General features: G+C 35.8%; 1 protein-coding gene across 5 annotated transcripts in view; it reads right to left on the bottom strand.

Moving 5' to 3' along the window:
* Positions 1–19,912, bottom strand: part of UBR5 (ubiquitin protein ligase E3 component n-recognin 5) — a 187,746-nt gene that overhangs the window by 80,759 nt on the left and 87,075 nt on the right. For all 5 annotated transcript variants that reach the window (XM_036764156.1, XM_036764165.1, XM_036764175.1 and 2 more), the window contains 6 exons: positions 16,010–16,126; positions 15,814–15,924; positions 14,977–15,131; positions 11,076–11,193; positions 4,559–4,743; positions 613–722 (listed from right to left, as the gene is read on the bottom strand). In XM_036764156.1, coding sequence (XP_036620051.1) covers positions 613–722; positions 4,559–4,743; positions 11,076–11,193; positions 14,977–15,131; positions 15,814–15,924; positions 16,010–16,126 — 796 coding nt within the window. The remainder of the gene's footprint in view (positions 1–612; positions 723–4,558; positions 4,744–11,075; positions 11,194–14,976; positions 15,132–15,813; positions 15,925–16,009; positions 16,127–19,912) is intronic.

The following is a 19,912-nucleotide window of genomic DNA, read 5'->3' as shown; positions in this document are numbered from 1 at the left end:
AATAGATCTGACCTGAAAAGCCTCTAGAGTAAGCCTTTCATTTTATAGACAAAGAAACTGAAAACCCAGATGGATAAGCAAGGTGCCTGAGGTCATGCAGCAAGTTAATGTTAGAGACAAGATTTGATCCCACTCCAAGGCATGATTTTTGCTACATTGTACTGCAGGCCCTTATCAAGTTCTTCACAGAATTTCTCTAGCTCTTCATCCTCAGCAAAGGATGATGGAGCATAAATTGCAATCACCTTTATGGTGGTCTTTTTTTTCTTTTACTTGTCATAAGCACTAAAAAATATAATCAAGAGTTCCCATGAATGGTATTTCTTTTGAACAAACAGCAACTATTTTTCCTGCCTGTGAAGCATGATTTAAGTACTAATTCATTTTAACTAATGGTGTACTTTATCCTGGGAATATCAACATAACTCCAATGATAAAGAGTATTATCAAAATTTTAAAACTTTCTTTTAGATTAAGTTTTTAAGTTATATTTATACCTTTGAAAGATTATAGTCATATTTTAAAACCTATGCATCATCTAACAAGTAGATTGAATAGAGCTCCATAAAAACAATTTTATTTTAAGCAATTTATACCAGCTACATAACTTACTATATGGCATTGATGCACTGCTTGCAATTGAAGACGCATCACTACATGTGGAAGCTGGAGAAGGTGGGGGACCCATTTCAGTTTTCACAGGCTCCTGTTTACTTTCAGGTCTAAAATTCAAAATAAGATTTTACTTCTCAGTAAGAAAAGAGGTATTGGAAAAAATACAACACTAAAACTTGGTAAAATGGCATTTTAAAAAGCAATTATGTGTTAATCTATATTTATTAAAGCTTTGAAATATTTAAAATCTACATGATAAAACTTTTACTGAAACTGATATTTAGATGAGAAAATTATCAAGCCCCAGAATACTAAGAAACACGATTTGTCTATAGGTATAGGTATAAAAAGTATAGACCAAGAAAAATTTACTAATACACATAATTTTCACATGCTATTTGGTATACCTCCTTCATTTAAAAAAAAAATTATTCCATCTATCTAGCATCATCTGTACTTCACGGGTTCAGGTTAAGGTAAAGAATTCCACTAATGAGACATCTGCTATTGTTCAGATTGAGGAAACTAAGCCAAACAGAGTTAAGTGACTTACTCATGGTCACACAGCTACCAAGTGTTTATTAAGGCCAGATTTGAACTCGGGAAGATGAGGCTTCCTGATTCCAGGCCTGGCACTCTATCCACTGCACCATCTAGATGTACTTTTAGGAAATGAGCAGGGATCATGTAGCACTAGTCTTCTGTTTATCCTTAATCAAGAGACTTCCCATTTTGTTCAAACAGATCAAACAAACTCAATGATCACTAAGCTTCCTAATCTATGCACCAGCAGCACAGAACTCTCAATTAGAATCTACCACTCAGACATGCCCAGATAGTGGTGATGTCTACTAAAAGGTAACTAAATAAAGGTCTGTAGCTTTCCAAGGTGTTGAATGATGCAATGAGACACTACAGTGGACTAAAGAAATAGACTTGAATCATCTATAACCATAAAGTTCTAAGCATTCAGTTTAAGCTAAAATTTTAAGCATTCAGTTCAATTTAGTTAATTCAAGTTGGTGAAATCAATTATCTATTTCAGAATGACCCATTTTTATGCCCATTAAGAAAATGCCATAAATGGACTTTTAGCTGGGAAAAAAATGTCACCAGATACCATTAGGTTAAAAAAACAGAACTGAAACTAGCAATTCATTCTGTAAAACACTAATCATCTAGAACAGGGCTGTCCAAACTTAGGTTTTTATTGAAGCAATAGACAACATATTTTGATCTGCCACTTAAGTGAGAGCTTTGTGGTAGCTCGGCTTCATTTACTAAAGCCATTTATGCAAATTTCTATGCTTGCAGGTGGCCACATAAATCCCACTGCAGCTGCATTTTGGACAGCCCTGATCTAGAACTATATTCTAGAAGTTTAAATGGTCCAAGACTTCATTATCAGAAACAAATAATTTTGCTTACCAGCAGAAAAATGAAACAAATCATTCTGATATCTCCCAAGCTAAGAATAAGCCAAGAGAAAAGGACCAATTCTCCTGAAAAGTATAATGAACTGAACCCAGAACATTTCCAAACCCAAAAGTGAAGTGAATGCATGAATTTAAAACTATTGAACAAATGAAAATATTTTTTCATCAATGTTAGAAAATAGACCAAAACAATTACACAAAGTAAAGACATGTGGCTGAACAACCACCACTACCACAGTATGATGGTGTTGATAAGCCAATGCTCTGTAATGACTTATATACTCCTACAAGAAAGCAACATAATAAAGCCGAAGTAAAATTGAAGAACCCAGTTAAAATCACTGTCTTTATTTTATTTTTTTTAACTTTTTAAAGTTTTATTTTATTAACTTTTTTAACTTAACAGCCTTTTGTATTAAGATTAAGAAAACTGAGGGAAAGAGGATATAGAACTTTGTACATTTTCAAGTCATCTTTAAAGACTCTACAACAACTTTAGATGACCACAACAACCTCAGATTTTCAGATTTGATAAACCTAAGGAAACAAGTATTTAATATTATTTATTAATGACAAACGGTTGGTATATAGTTAAACATGTAACATTAAAAGATATCTAAAATCAGACAAACTGGAGGTGCGTGACTCTGGGCCAGCCCTTGTTCTGAGCTCCTGGGCTGAACCTAGATGTTGGTAACTATGAATTGTATTGGGTCTGTCTGCTGATGTTTGTACTTTGTAATTTGCTCCGAAGTTCAGGGTGCTGGCTTTTTCCTCTGAACTAAGTGAATGATATTTGTATGCTGAATTAAAGTAAGCTTGTCAACACCTTCACCTTGCTTTCCTTAGTTAAGCAGATCAAAAGAACCTGTGCTGTTGGCAGCTTTCTGGGTGCTGGCTGTGGGTGGATCTTACACCCCCCACAGAAGCTGCTAACAAATGGCAGGGCTGGCTAAGGGGAAGTGTTAACTCCAGAGCCATGCCCTATTAGGTGTTAACCTCATCTATATGGATGTGAACCTTCCAGGGTTCTAAGGGGAGGGGCCAACTCAAGAACCAATCACCAGAGCCTAAGCTGTGGTCATTCAGATGACGCTTGATGACGTCAAAAACTCTGTAAGAGGAGAGAGGACAGCTTGAAGATTGATTTTCTGTTGGAGCCAGAGACAGCTACAGCTGAAGCTGAAGATAAAGCCGAAGCAGGAGCTGCTGGTAGCAGAGCCAACCCACGTGTGGACTGAGGAGTGCTGAGCAAGTACTTTGAGGCCAGTGGGTAATCTTCTTACCAGAGAGGGGAAGCATGTGTGTGATTTTGTTTAATACCATCATGCTTCTCTGTAGCCTCCTGGTTACTCTTGTGAGGCGGACTTACTGGGCCTGGAAGCTTTTGATCAAAATATCAAAATGGGGATGCTGGTTCGTGGGTCTGTTACTTTGGAGCTTGAATAAATGCTTTAATTCTTCTGACTTCTACTTAGAGAATTCCTTATATCCTGTGGTTCTGCACTGTTCAGACATATATATGATTTTCTTTGAAATCATAAATTCCACCGTCATAACACATCAAGTCACTTTGAGTATTATAAATATTAAAATCAACTACAAAATATCTATGAAGGAAGATGCTATCTACACACAGAGAAAGAACTGATGAACAGAAGTATGTAAAGGATGGTTTTACATAGATATGTATGTGTCTAATGGCAGCCTTCTTTAGGACATGGTAGAGAGAGAGGGCGAAAAAAAAAAAGCGCACCAGAAAACAAAAGAAAAATCTAGAAACCAGCACAGAAAAGCAGATTACCTTTGAAAATGATGTATAGTGGTGATTACATAGTTTTCCCCAAAAAAAGTAAACCATGTGAAAGGGATATGGATGGTTTTATACTGCATCCTGTTTCATGTTGTGCTGTGTACATGGAAATGTTCTTTTTTGGGGTCTTTTTGTGTTTAAGTTCAAAATGAATAAAAAAAAATAACATTAATAAAGACTGAGGGGAAAAGAGATATAGTAAGAAGTTTGAAGATGATTCAGTGGGGCTAAATTACCAAGAACTTCACCTAATGCTGGTTTGAAATAAAGAATATTTGTAGCAAAAAGAATAATCCTGAATTTCTAAGAGGGAGTCTGGTCTAATGAAAAAGACACTGACAGGAAAATTCCATGTCATTTGACAATCAATTCTTCTTACTAACCTTTCTATTCGAAAGGCAGATTACAAAGATTACTATGCCTTAATGAAGACCCAACTTAAAATACCAAACGACTGATACACACAGACTCACTGTACACAAACTTTTAGGGAAATAAAACAAAGTTGCTGCTGGGCAGTTTACTATTGTCTTTTATTTATTTCATTAAACAAAACACTAAAATTTGCTTTTCAGACAAGTTTTTGAAGAAAGAGTTTTCATAGATGTCCACAATGTAAAGTTGTTGCAGCTCCTTACAAAGTTCTGAATTTTTAAAAATATTTTAAAATGAACATTTCATTAAATGTACTTACTTAGCTTCAGTAGTTTTGCTAGCTTTCTCCATGTTTTTCAGACTTTCAGGTGAGCGGAGTTGGAATCGACAGCTGTCATTCATATTCCAAACTGACTCCATTAATACACCAACTTTAGGAATTCCAGCACTAATTGAAAAGGCAACTGCTCCAGCATGATAGAGAGGATTATTTCTTAAGCACACCTGACAAAAGAAAATTACCATATTACAAAGGAAATTAAAAAGATGAGAGAAATACTAGGAATATCAAGCATTCCTTCCCAAGTTTTCCAAATCAAGGCAACATGAAACAAAGAACAAGAGAAACAAGGAACAAATTTAAAGAATTCCATAAGTAAAATTAGGGTAAGAAATTTAAGTAACTTTAGTTTTTACATAGGCCTCAGTATAGGTCCACTACCAAGTTCTTGGGGTTTTTTTTAAAGAAAGTAACAGTAAACAGGTAATCATCTCTTTTTTTTTTTCTTTAAGGAAGCTTTACAAGCATCACAAAACAGACAAGGTGAGAAAAACACCAGAGAAGCAAGCATATGAGATAAACATATATCTTCTCTTTGGCTTTATCCGGTCTGGGGCTTTTTGACAACTACTACCCCTGCTTCACTTTTCTTCATTCTAAAAAGGGGACAATAATACTTCCCAGGGCCACTGTGGGCTGTCAAACCTTAAAGCCTTAAATGTCAGTGGACAGTGTTTGTGAATTTCTTGAGAGGAGAAGAGGGATGCAGTGGGGACAAGCATTAGACCTACAACTTCACTTGATACAGTAAACAAGGTGAGAAAACTTCCCTTAACAAAACAAATGGGAAGTTCCTTTTGAGGAGGGACTGTCTCATTCATTGTATTTGTAAACCAGGGCCTAGCACAAATGCTACTTGATTCATTCCGTTTAATTTACAGTCTTGTATCAGCCTTGGATCCAAGCCATTAGCCCCTCAGAGTCATTCCTAGGTCTAACACAGGCTTCTCTTTGGAGACATCCCTGGGAATTCCGCCCTTATCTAACATGCTTGCCTGTTTGTGGACCCTTCACTCCTGGGATTTCCCCAGTAGCGACATGTTAACCTGAAATTCAGGCCACACACCTGTAGTCATTTGCTCCTGAGACCGCCCAGGGAACCTTTCATCATCCCTGGACCCAGGTACCAGCAAGTGGCCCCTTCACTATCGGTAATTCCCAAGTTGCTCTATGACAGATCTGGATTCAAGCAGCCCACCCCTGTCTTTACCTCAGGACATTCGTGAATACACTAGAAGCTTTTATCAGATCAGACTCATTTTGAATTGCCAGATCAAGCTTCTGATTCAGACTCACTCTAACTGTGCCTACTGCAACCTATCACAGTATTCAGCATCTTCACCTACTACAAAGTTAGAGGCAAGGCCCTGAACCGTCTAATCCTCCACCTTCCTCACACACACCTTTCTTCAGACACTCTGCTCAAACTCATTCCTCAATAATGAGCTTCCCATTTACATGAGTCTGAACAACCAATTGTCATTGTACAAAACCTATTACCCATCCTCCACAGCCTCTCTTAACTGTAACTGGCCTCCCTTAATCCTAGCCTCTATAGGGCCCATTTCAGATCTTCCCACACCTTCTACTAGATGCTTTGGAACACCTGTCTCCTCAGTTTTTAAACTTCTTTCATCTTAAAATTTTTCTTTTCCCACTTTCTCTCACTTTCCCTGAGACCTGCCTCCCTCCTTAAGAGACAGCATACCTTTCATGTACATATTGTACTTTCATTTAGACTCCCTGATTTACTGATTGTGAGGAGCTGGAATAGTCCTTGGTCCTCAAATGCCACTTAACCCCTTATAACCATCATCTAGAACCTCTCCTCTGTTGAAGTTCATTAAATCTATCATATTTATCAATCAAATCAATCAAAATTCTATCAGCATCCAGGCTCCTTCTCTTCAACTAATTCAGTGACTCTCTTCCTGTAATTCTAGACATAATAGAAGAGAACTTCAACATACATTCCATCAAATACTCTGACTTCCTAATTTCTCAATCTACTCATTTCTGATGACTGATGTACTTCTACTCCTTATCTAAACTACATAAAGATATGGTCATACCTTTTATCTTGGGAGCATCCTTAAGTGTTCCATTTCCATATTTATTAACTGTAATTCTTTTCTCTGAACATAATCTCCTATCTTTCCCTCTGCTGTATAATCCCAATCTCCTTTTTCATCCTCACTATGACTCTCAATTCCTATAACCTTCAGTTGTTTCCCAGATAATCAACCCCTCACTGGTGACATACCACCGCCCACATTCCTATCTCGACCACTTGATGAAACATCTCAAGGCCATGATATACTCTACACCACAGTACTTTGCCTCTTTATCCTATACATTTATCTTCAAACTTGTATTACATCTCTACTTAGCTCCTATTTAAATTCACCTAAATGGAGCTGGAGAACATTTGACTGAGTCCTCTATAAATTTATGTTACATCATTTTGGCTGGGTCCCTTGAAGGAAGACCATCACTTTACACACACCTGATTCACCATTAAAATAACCTCAGCAGTTATTCCAAACCTTTTCTTACTTTCTTATGCCTCTCATGGCAGTCCTTCCTCCTAGACACTAACCTGAAGACGTTGTCTCACATTTCACTGAAAAAAAGAGGTCATCCCTTCTTGCCTTCTCTGCTCCTCACATCACTAACATGCCTTCAGTCACAATCTTCTCTACCCTTGTTTATGCTTCACCCTGAGAAAGCAAAACCCTCCAAAAGAATAAGTAAGTGATCCCATTCGTTCTCGTCTTCTCCATCAAATTCTGGTTTCTACTATGCACCCATTCTCTCACTAATTTTCATCTTCTCTGTCTAATGGCTGTTTCCATGCTGCCTATAAAGCTGTGCCTCCTCCATTCTAAAAAAAAAAACAACCCTTATTTGACTTGATAAGACACTCAATAAAGTGAAGCTGTTTACATCCCTATATCGGAACATACTACATGTATTCCTAAGAATTTTGTCATTATTAGGGCACAGTTAGAAACAGTCTATATCAATAGAAGTCATGGGTCGGTGTCAATTTTGTTGGGATTAGCTCAAAAAAAAAATGAAGGGGTGAGAAAAAGGAATGTACTGGAAGGAAGGGTGAAGGTAGATGTACAATGGGGATAATTATTTCATAATAAAGAGGCATGAAGAGAAGAGGTTTTACAGTGGAGCAGGAAATAGGGGAGGGTCGGCAATGATTGTACCTCACTCTCATCCAAACTGGTTCAAAAAAGGTCCCTGTCCCTGTCTCTCTCTTCAGAATGGGAATGTACTTTACCCAACAGGGAAATAGGTAGGGAAAGGGGTAAGAGAAAGGGAGGCCAATAAAAGGAGATAGTGGTCACAAGCAAAACAAACTTTTGAGGAAGGATAGGATAGAAAAAGGGAGGGAGAAATAGAAGAAAATAGGATGATGGTAAATACCGTTAGTAATCATAACTGTGAATGTGAATGAGATGAGCTCATCCATGAAGTGGAAGCAGAAACAAGAATGGATAAAAAACCAGAATGCAACAATACGTTCACAAGAGAAACACTTGAAACAGACACACACAAGAGTTACAATAAGGAGATGGAGCAAAATCTATTATGCCTCAGTAAAAAAGGCAGGGGTAGCAATCATGATCTCAGACAAAGCAAAAAAACGACATAATTAAGAGATACTCAGAGAAACCTGCATTTTGATAAAAGGTTATCACGGACAACAATGGATAGCTAGGGGGCACGCTGAATAGAACACCAGGACTGATGGCAGGAAGACTGGCATTCAAATTCACCCTCAGACACTTGTGTGTCTGTGTGATGCTGGGCAAGTCACTTAACTGACTAGCTATGTGACCCTGGGCAAGTCATTCAACCCTTAGTACCTCAGTTTCCTCCTCTGGGAAATGAGCTAGTAAAAGAAATAGCTCAACACTTCAGTATCTTTACCAAGAAAACCCCAAATAGTGTCATGAAGAGTTGTATGCAACTGAATAACCACAGACAGTAAAGTAATCAAAAACTTTTGCAGCAAGTTTCTTTGGCAAAGAAAGTTTCTCTGGTCTCATTTCTAAAATATAAAATTTATATAAAATATAAAATACAAAAATAAAAGGCAATCTGCAATTGACAAACTGTCAAGGCATACAAACAGAAAGTTTTCATAAGAAAAGCTATCCACACTCATATTAAAAAATACTCTAAATCACTACTGATTAGAGATATTAAAATAACTGTGAGGTACCACCTCACAACTATCAGAAACGACAAATGATAGAAGGAAAATAGGTATACTCATTAACTGTTGGTAAAGTTGTGAACTGGTCCAACCATTCTAATAAACAATTAAGAACTAAGTATGTCTAAAGGGCTATAAATCTGTGCACACCCTTTGGCTCAGCAACACCTCTATTAGGTCTGTACACTAAAGAGATTTTTAAAAAAGGAAAGGAAAAGGAACTATATGAACAAAAAATATTTATAGCAACTCTTTGTGGTGGCAAAGGATTGGCAATTGAGGGAGTGCCCATCAAATGGCGAATGGTTGAATAATTCTTGGCATATGATTGTGATGGGACTACTACTGTGCTACAAGAAATAAAAAGGGTGATGATTTAAGAAAAATATGAGAACCTCTGCAAACTAAAATAAGCACAACCAGTTCACTGTACATAGTAACACCAATATTTTAATAATTAGCTGTAAAAGACATAGCTACTTTGATCAATACAATGCCCCAAGAAAGTTCCAAAGGACTCATGATGAAAAAAATGTTAGCTACTTCCAGAGAAAGAACTGATAAACTGAAGAGTGCAAACTGAAGTACAGTTTTCTCACTTGATTTTTCTTGCTTTTTTTTTTAATTGGGTGATAAGTCTAATATGGAAATGTTTTGAATGATTTCACATCTACAGTTGTCTGCCTTCTCAGTGGGAGAGGGGAGGTCAGGACTCAAAATTTTTTAAAAAAAGACTTGAAATAAATAGTGTGGAAAAAATGAGGAAATGTCCCTATCTTTCTGGAGTTTATAATCTCAGACATGAGAAGCAGCAAGACAGTGGAAAGAAATGAACTAAGAGTCCAAAGCCCTGGTCTAGTCCAGACTATAAAACTTAATAACTATATTACTTAACATGAGCCTAAGTTTTTCTTTTCCATTCTATAAAACACAATCAGATTCGCCTAAACTACAAAACTGTTGGAGAAAAAACAGGGAAATGTGTGAGGAGGCATCAAATGGTAGTATTTTGAAAGTGAAACTGAGGTGTTTAAACATTGAAATTAGTTTAGCAAGTGAAACAAGAGGCAGAAAGTTATTTAAAGAAATTCAGAATTATCTAGGCAAAGGATTGAAGGTTCAATAAGGATTAAATTTAAAAAAAATTAAGGGAAACTTGTAACATGAGATAATAATCTAGTAGATGAGAACAATAATTTGCCTTTGTTGGCTCTTTAATTCAAAGACGTAGGTGAAAATGACTATGACCTATGAATGTAAATATGGCTGAATATATGTCCTCATACTTTGCACAAATGACTCAACTGCCCATGGAAAAACTGTTTTAAATGTTAACTGCTTCAAACTCTCCTATACCCAAGCACTTGTTCAAAAATGTTACCCTATTCCTGATTTATACTCATCAGGCTGATCTAATTTGTTGCTGATTCTAAGCTATCAAAATGTTTGAATACTATGCTTTCATGAATCCTTTGGGTATTATCTCATAATAATAAAACAGCTACTTTGGAATCTATTACAAAGTAGCTCTAGCTTGAAAAAAGGCTAAAAGAATATTAAAATTATTTACTTTGATTCAGTGAAACGTATATTAAGCACCTATTCTATGTAAATCTAAAACTGGAAAGACAAAAAGGGATACGCATGATTGAAACAAAAATGATCAATGGCTACTGCCATGGGCATAGCATGGAATAGCTACATGCTGCACAGAACTAGGAGCAAAACTCAGTGAGACCAATGTATAAGACCGGAGATATCTACTACCCATGAGATTTTCTGTATAAGAGACAGGTAATAAAATAAGAGTGCTGCCCTACATCAACGGTAAAACTGAACAATGAAGAAAGCTTCCGTGAGAAAGAAATCCTAGTAGTCTCGTAAACCTAAAAGGTACTTATTGATCATCAGGTTGATAACTCAAATCATTTATATAGATTGGTACAACTTTCTACATAGGTTATCTCATTTGATCTTCACAACAACCTTGTGCAGAGGGTATTACTATCTCCATTTTCCAGATTAGGAAACCAAAGCTGAATAAAGGTTGAGTGACTTGCCAGAAAGTTAGAGAATGCATAAGAAAGGATTTATTCAGGTATTCCTGAATAAGGAATGTTATATTATTACTAAAAAGGAAGAACAACTGCACCTGCCAATTTGACTTTACAACTAAATTGTTTAAAAAACCCGTGAAAAAGAGAGCAGCTTTCAGAGATAGGTTATTTTCTCTCTATAAAACACAGTCTCCACACTTACCTGGGTGCCAACTGTGATATTGGGCATTGAAGAGATGCCAGCACTGGACTTGGGCTTTTTATTTTTTGCCCTCGCCTTTTCTAACATTTTCTTCCTCTGACTAAAAGGGACCACGCCCCTAGAAGAGAATACACACACCAGACATTAAAAGCTATAACTCAATAGGACCTTTCATTACTTTAACACGTTATTCTTAAAGCATTGCTATGGATCAGGAAAAGGTATTTTTAAACATTTATTTCAAGAATTTTAGAATCAACTGGGCAAACGCTTGAAGAATAAATTCCAGAAAATTAATAAGACTATTGTAACGTGGAATAAAATTTTAAACACTTTGTTTAAAAATGCAAAAACTGAAAATACTGCAAGCAGCCAGAAAGAAACAATTTGAGTATTGTGGAAACAAAATCAGGATAATACAAGATCTACCAGCTTCTACAATAAGGGATCAAAGGGCTTGGAATATGATATTCTGGCAGTCAAAGGAGCTAGGATTAAAACCAAGAATCACCTACCCAGCAAAACTGAGTATCATGCTCCAGGGCAAAATACGGACTTTCAATAAAAGAGCACCAGAGCTGAATAGAAAATTTGATTTTTAAATACAAGAATCAAGAGAAGCATGAAAAGGTAAATAAGAAAGAGAAATCATAAGGGACTTACTAAAGTAGAACTGTTTTGTTTACATTCCTACAAGGAAAGATGATGTTTATAATTCATGAGACCTTTCTGAGTATTAGGGTAGTTGAAGGGAATATACATATATGTATACACAGAGGGCACAGGGTGAGTTGAATACGAAGGGATGATTTCTAACAAATAAAATCAAATTAAGGGGTGAGAGAGGAATACATTGAGAGAAAGGGAGAGATAGAATGGGGTAAATTATCTAACAGAAAAGTGGCAAGAAAAAGCAGTTCTGTTGGAAGGGAAGAGGGGTCAGGTGAGGGGGAATGAGTTAATCTTGTTCTCATTGTATATGACTTGTGGAGGGAATAACATACACACTCAATTGGGTATCCTACACTACATAAAAGTAGGGTGTAAGGGGATAAGTAAGGGAGGACAACAGAAGGGACAGCAGATGGGGGAAGAAGTAATCAAAAGCAAACACTTTCAAAAAGGGACAGAGTCAGGGGAAAAAATTGAATAAAGGGGGACAGGATAGGACGGAGGGAAATATAGTTAGTCCTTCACAACATAACTATTTACGGGATTTTGTATGATGATACATGTGTGGCCTATGTTGAATTACTTGCCTTCTTAGGGAGAGTGAGTGGAGAGGGAAAGGGGGAGAGAATTTGGAACTCAAAGTTTTAAAAGCAGATGCTCAAAAAAAAAAAGTTTTTGCATGCAAGTGGGAAGTAAGATATACAGGCAATGCGGCATAGAAATCTAGCTTGCCCTACAAGAAAGTAAAGGGAAAAGGCATGGGGGGAGGGAGGAGGAGTGGGGTGACAGAAAGGAGAGCTGACTGGGGAACAGGGCAATCAGAATATATGCCATCTTGGGGGGAAAGTAGAAATGGGGAGAAAATTTGTAACTCAAAATCTTGTGGAAATCAATGCTGAAAACTGAAAATTAAATTTTAAAAATTAAAATTAAAAAAATAAAAACAAAATTAGTTTAAAAAAATGTAAAAACCAGTCCTAGCTTCTAAAACCAAGTGGCTTTGTCAGCCCTGCTATGGAGAAAGAAATTCATGTGATAAATGTAAGATGGCCATATAATTAATGTTCACATTTCTGCATACACTGTAGAGTGCTTTTAGCCACTAACAATACTGTTAAATCATCTTCATTAGCTGATTACCAAATGTTTTCTGTTCTCTTGCATTATCTGGAAATTTTTCTAATGATAAATGATAAAACATACTACTTTTTATAGTAGACATGGATAAGAATCCCTGTGCCAGTAATGAGATGGTCCTCATCCTCTAATCAAAGTTGCTTAAATCCTATTCATTGTTAAAATTACCAATCCCAAAATCACAGCTTCAAATTGGGTGATATTCCACAGGGTAAAAAATATATCATTTATTTTTTCACCTATATACCTTCTAGAGATTCAATAGTTGAATACTTGTAGATATCCTCAAAACAAGTCTACTTTAAAAATCTGTATGACTGTAAAAGACTGAATATTTTATGTATTCTAAAGCAAAATGCTGACAAAATGCTGAGTCCAATGCTTAAGTTATTTAAAATCTATTATATCTGATATGTTAAATATCAGTCAGGCCCCAGATGTTCAGAGAACTTAAAATATGCAATTTGATTTTTACTGTAACTCACTCTAAGTTTAAATGGCTGCCAAATCAATTACTTTTTGTTGATGCTAATCTGTATTATTCGTTTATATTAAGTACTTACAATTAAACTTCGATAAAGGGTTCATAACCCAGTGCCAGTAGATTAGGTACTTACAATTAAACTTACAACTTATTTCTAAAAGTATTTTAATAATTATATTTCATCTTATTTTGTTTCCTTTGATCCTATGTATTTTACTTCATATATTTTAAAACATCATGCTGATAAAGGATGCATAGTCTTCACCAGACTGCCACAGGAGTCCATAACACACAAAAAGATAAGAACTCCTAGCTGAGAGCCATCAATTAAATTTCAAAAGTGATACCCCTGTCTCATGATGACATTTTCTTTCTTGATCACAAAATGATTCAAGAAACATCTGTCAAGGTGCTATAGCAGCAACGCCAAGACTATCGTTTATCTTCAGGGAGCTAAGAGGTGAAGAGGAAAATATGGCCGAAGAACGAGCCACAGTAATTCCTAAAAACCATAGAAAGGCAAATCTATTCCAAATGAAAGGTCAATAGGAAAAGCATGAGAGAGACTTTAAAGAATGGGTATAAAACCAGGAAAGTATTCTGGGCATGGAAAACAGTACAACCATAGAAAAGAAAACTCAGGAAATATAGTAGAAGTGGAAGATGGTACAATTTATTCACTATATAAAGTGTGATGTGTTTTTACAAGTTTGGTAGGAATATGTCATGGACCCTGAATGCCAAGTGAATGCCAAGTTAAGGAGTTTGAATTTTACTCAATATTAAACTCTTGACCACAACATAAGGAACAATGGTTTAGCAATAGAGTTAAGGACAGATTTTGGGGAAGGGAGAGGAAAGGGGAGAGGGAATGTTGTGGGCAAGAAGACTAATGAACAAAAATAATACAATATTTCATTCAGACACATAAACCAACGTTAGGGATAACTGAAGTAAGGATAAATCAGCGAGATAGTGGAATAATAGGATTTGACTTCTAATTAGAATGAACAAGAATCAAAGACAAAAGTTGGGCTTTCAGCTAAAGGAAAGACAAATGGGGGATTGAACAATACTGACACTGGTAGTGCAAGTGAAATTAGAAGGAAGAATCCTAAGTAAAGTTAGGAAAAATCTGTAGCAAAAGAAAAATTAAACCTATTTTCACAGTGAAAAAATGTCACACAAGTATTTGATAATTTTGTATATCACAGGAAAAATAATTAAAAGAGAAACCTATTATACTGACAATTGTTTCAGAAAACAAAAAATTCTAGCCATCCTATACTCTTAATTATGTTCTACCTTTTCTAGCATTAATCAAAAACAAATAGCTATTTCAGTTTAAACCTGAAAAAAAATTTATAGGCACTATAAAAAGTTTGTTAAATATGTACTCTTTATTGATTATTATTTCATGGTCTTTGACAAGTAGCAATTATCAAAAAGTCCTTATTAATTTCACACAAAAGAGTTTGGGAAATACTGCTGGCTTTTATTGGTATTGTTTTGCTAAGTATTAATTCATCTTTGCCCTAAGGGGTTCAAAATATGTAAATTTTCAGGTGTGGTATTTGCTGACAATATTAACTTCATCTTTTTACTTACCACCAATACAAATTATTCTCTAGTTGAGCACAGGTGTAAAGAGCACAACAGTGTAATGAAACTATCCGTTCTCCCTGAAGCTCTGAGTAAGTTTGTGCAGTATGCTCTAGCTTAGAAGCGACTGAACTTAAAGTTTCATCCACCCATGTAGCAACCTAAAGAACAAAATATTGCTTGTTTAGATAAAAATTTCCACAAAGAAGTTTGTCATAAACTAGATAAAAATTTCCACAAAGAAGTTTGTCATAAACTACCTACACCACACTCAATTTAGACACAGAGTGAACAGAATAACTGAAGTTTTATAATCGTTCTGAGTTAAATGCTGGAAAACAATTATATTGCAATTCTTCCATTATATAAGCAGAAAGAAAAGTATTTTTTTTTACAGTTCTTTTACATACCAGAAATTCAGACATGTATCCAAATTGCCTGCAAATTACACAATTTTCAACTATTTTTGGCATTAACCAAAAGCTTTCAAATGTTTCATTAGTTTTTTTAAAAAATGAATTCTTCAAAGAGAAAAATTTTAGACGTAATACGCATACTTCTTCAATGTGTTTTGCATAGCTCTCTCCCCCTTCTGTCCCCACTCCTTCCCTCCCTACCCTACAGCAGAAATCTACTATTAGAAATGTTAGTCCAAAGATAAACCAGGTAACAGAATTAACTCTCCTCAGAATGCTACCTAATTTTAACCAACAATCTATTTCAAATTTCTCACAAAATTTACACACTTATTTAGGAAAACAGTGAACTTTTAGTCATCTCTGATAAACAAAGAAAATGAACAACTGAATTATGAAATCAAAAGCAACGTGAAGTATTTCATACCTTGTTATTGTCTGTAGCTACAGTTGCTCTGATACTATTCGCAGAAAGTAGGACTATCTTTTCATTGGTTAACCCCAAAAATGTTGCTCGTGGATGATGTAATGAAGGATTCTTTGAAAACATAAGAAAAATGCTTATTAATTTATGAATTGATATGCAGAGCTAACTGAACGAGAATTTTAAAGAGGCCAAGTACCTGTGCATTCCTGTAAGGCTCCGATTCACTCCATTTCCACTGATAGAGCTCCCCTTTATTGCTAATTGCCAAAAGCTCAGAATACAAAGCTCCAATAGATGTAAATTTTGTTCCATCCTGTAAGACAAAAGAATCAGAACAACACAATATTAGAATGAACTATTTCTGAAGTTTATACATTTGTACTTTATCTCATCAACATTATCTAGGAATGTATAAATCCATGCACATATGTAACAAAACTCCTTCTGGGGAAGCACAGATTTTAGGGTGAAGAGGATTACAAATAGTTTTCCCGGGAATTCATCTGAAATCCGGAATTCTTTTCCTAGATGACTTCTCTTTTCAGGATTATAAATTTTGATTACTATTTAATAATATAGTTTGAGATCTTACAATAGGAGAAAGTATGTTAACTTAGGAGGAACAACTCCTTTATGTCTTAAGACTCCATTTTATAACTAAGTAGTTGTTATATAACATGTTTTCTGTAATAAGAAGTGGAGTATACACACAGGGTAAAGGTAAAATGCTGGAGTAGAATATATTATGCTTCAGCCAATGTAATAAAAGCAGGGGTAACAATCCTAATCTCACACAAAGCAAAAGCAAAGATAGATCTAATTAAAAGAGATAAGGAAGGACACTACATCCTGCTAAAAGGCACCACAGACAATGAAGCAACATCATTAGTTAACATATATGTACCAAGTAGTATAGCATGCAAGTTCTTAGAGGATAAGTTAAGGGAATTACAGGAAGAAATAGAGAGCAAACTATACTAGTGGGGGACCTCAACCTTTCCCCTCCCTGAACTTGATAAATCTAACCTCAAAATAAACAAGAAAGAAGTTACGGAGGTGAATAGGATTTTGGAAAAGGCAGATATGATACAACTCTGGAGAAAACTGAATGGGGATAAAAAGGAATATACTTTTTTCTCAGCAATACATGGCACATACTCAGAAATGACCATATACTAGGGCATGAAAACATCACAATCCAGTGCAGAAAGGCAGAAGTAGTCAATGCATCCTTTTCAGATCATGATGCAATAAAAATTATTTGCAATAAAGAACCATGGGAAAATAAACTGAAAATTAATTGGAAACTAGATAATCTAATCCTAAAGAATGAGTGGGCCAAAGAACAATTAATAACTTCATTCAAGCGATGACAAAAACGAAACAACACACCAAAACTTATGGGACACAGCAAAAGCAGTTCTTAGGGGAAGTTTTATATCTCTAAATGCTTATATGAATAAAATAGAGAAAAAGGAGATCAATGAATTGGGAATGCAACTGAAAAAGCTAAAAAAAGAACAAATTGAACATCTCCACTTAAACTGAAAATCAAAGGAGAGACGAATAAAATTGAAATCAAGAACACTATTAAATTAACAAATAAAACTAAGAGCTGGTTTTATGGAAAAAAAAAAACCCTAACAAAACTGATAAACCTTTGGTCAATTTGATTAAAAAAAAGAAAGAAAAGAAAAAAACCAAATTACCAGTATTAAAAATGAAAAGGGTGAATTCATCTCCAATGAAGAGGAAATTAAAACAATAATTAGAAATTATTTTGCCCAACTCTATGCCCACATATTTGACAACCTTAGGGAAATGGACGAATATTTACAAAAATATAAATTACCCAGGTTTAACAGAAGAGGAAGTAAAATAACTAAATAATCCCATCTCAGAAAAAGAAATTGAGCAAGGCATCAATGAAATCCCCAGGAGAAAATCTCCAGAGCTAGATGGTTTTTCATGTGAATTCTATCAAACATTTAAAGAACAATTAATTCCCATACTTTATAGACTATCTGGGAAAGTAGGTGAAGGAGTCCTACCAAATTCTTTTTATGACACAAATATGGTGCTAATACCTAAGCCAGGAAGGTCAAAACAGAGAAAGAAAATTATAGACCAATTTCCCTAATGAATATTGACGCAAAAATTTTAAATAAAATATCAACAAAAAGATTGCAGCAAGTTATCACAAGAATAATACACTACGACCAGGTAGGATTTGTTCCAGGAGTGCAAGGCTGGTTCAATACTAGGAAAACCATCAGCACAATTGATCACATCAACAACAAAACTAGCAGAAACCATATGATCATCTCAATAGATGCAGAAAAAGCCTCTGAGAAAATACAACACCCATTCCTATTAAAAACACAAGGAAGCATAGAGATAAATGGAGCCTCCCTTAAAATTATAAAACCATCAACAAGCATCATTTGTAATGGGAATAGGCAAGATGCATTCCCAATAAGATCAGGGCTGAAATAAGGATGTCCATTAACAGCCCTATTACTCAATTTGGTACTAGAAATGTTAGCTGCAGCAATGAGGGAAGAAAAAGAAATTGAAGAAATTAGAACAGGCAAAGAAGAAACTAAATTATCATTTTTTGCAGACATATGATGATTTACTTAGAGAATTCAAGTAAAAAACTACTTGAAATAATAAAAAACTTTACAAAGTTACAGGATATAAAATAAACCCACATAAATTCTTGGCATTCCTGTACATCACTAAAAAAGCCGAACAGCAAGAGATAGAAAGAGAAATTCCATTTAAAGTCACTGTAGACACCATAAAATATTTGGGAGTTTACCTGCCAAGACAAACCCAGGGCCTATATGAACACAATTACAAAACACTTTTCAAATAAAAAAAGTCAGATCTAAGTAAATGGAAAAACATTAGTTGCTCATGGTTAGGCTGAGCTAATATAATAAAAATGACAATTATACCTAAATTAATTTACTTATTCAGTGCTATACCAATCAAACTACCAAAAAATTATGTTACGGAGCTGGATAAAATACTAACAAAATTCATCTGGAAGAACAAGAGGTCCAGAATATCTAGGGAATTAATGAAAAGAAACGCTAGGGAAGGTGGCCTAGCCATCCCAGATATTAAAATGTACTACAAAGCAACAGTCATCAAAACTATTTGGTACTGGATAAGAAACAAAGTGGTGGATCAGTGGAATAGTTTAGGTACACATGATGCGGTAGTCAACAACTATAGCAATTTACTCTGTGATAAACCCAAAGAATCCAGCTTCTGGGCTAAGAATTCACTATTTCACAAAAGCTGCTGGGAAACTGGAAAATGGTAGGGCAGAAACTGGGCACAGACCAATATCTTACACCATATACCAAAATAAAGTCAAAATAAGTTCATAATTTAGGAGTAAGGGCTGATACTATTAGCAATTTGGGAGAGCAAGGAATAGTTTACCTATTGGATTTATGGGAAAGGAAAGAATTCATGACACAACAAGGGATAGAGAGCATTACAAAATGCAAAATGGATAATTTTGATTATGTCAAATTGAAAAGGTTTTGTATAAAAAAAGCCAATGCTACCAAGATTAAGTGGGAGAGGGGGCAGAGCCAAGATGGCAGCTGGAAAGCAGGGACTCACTTAAGCTCTCCCCCAAATCCCTCCAAACACTGTAAAAAACAGCTCTGAACAAATTCTAGAGCTGCAGAACTCACAAAATAGGAGAGGGAAGCAGGTCTCCAGCCCAGGACAGACTGGATGGTTGCTGGAAGGGTCTATTGCACAGTGTTGGGAACGGAGCACAGCCCAGCACGGGCTACTCCAGGAAAGACCAACCGAGAGTTGGCCAGAGCTGTAGCAATTACCAGACTTCTCAACCTACAAACACCAAAGACCATGGAGCAGGTTAGTGGGAAAGCTGCTGAATCAGAGAGAGAGAGGAGTCTGAGCTCCAGCCCTCAGGGCAGAGGAGGCCACATGGTGGTGGCGGCAGCAGCGGGAGCGGGAGCAGCAGAAAACTCCTGTGGCTGCTTCCAGAACTCCAGTGTCCCTGGCCCACGCAGTGGGAAGAATCGAGCAGCAGATCAGAGAGGGA

This window comes from Trichosurus vulpecula, chromosome 1 (assembly GCF_011100635.1).
Source record: "Trichosurus vulpecula isolate mTriVul1 chromosome 1, mTriVul1.pri, whole genome shotgun sequence".
NCBI lineage: Eukaryota > Metazoa > Chordata > Mammalia > Diprotodontia > Phalangeridae > Trichosurus > Trichosurus vulpecula.
This window is presented reverse-complemented; position numbering and strand designations above follow the sequence as displayed.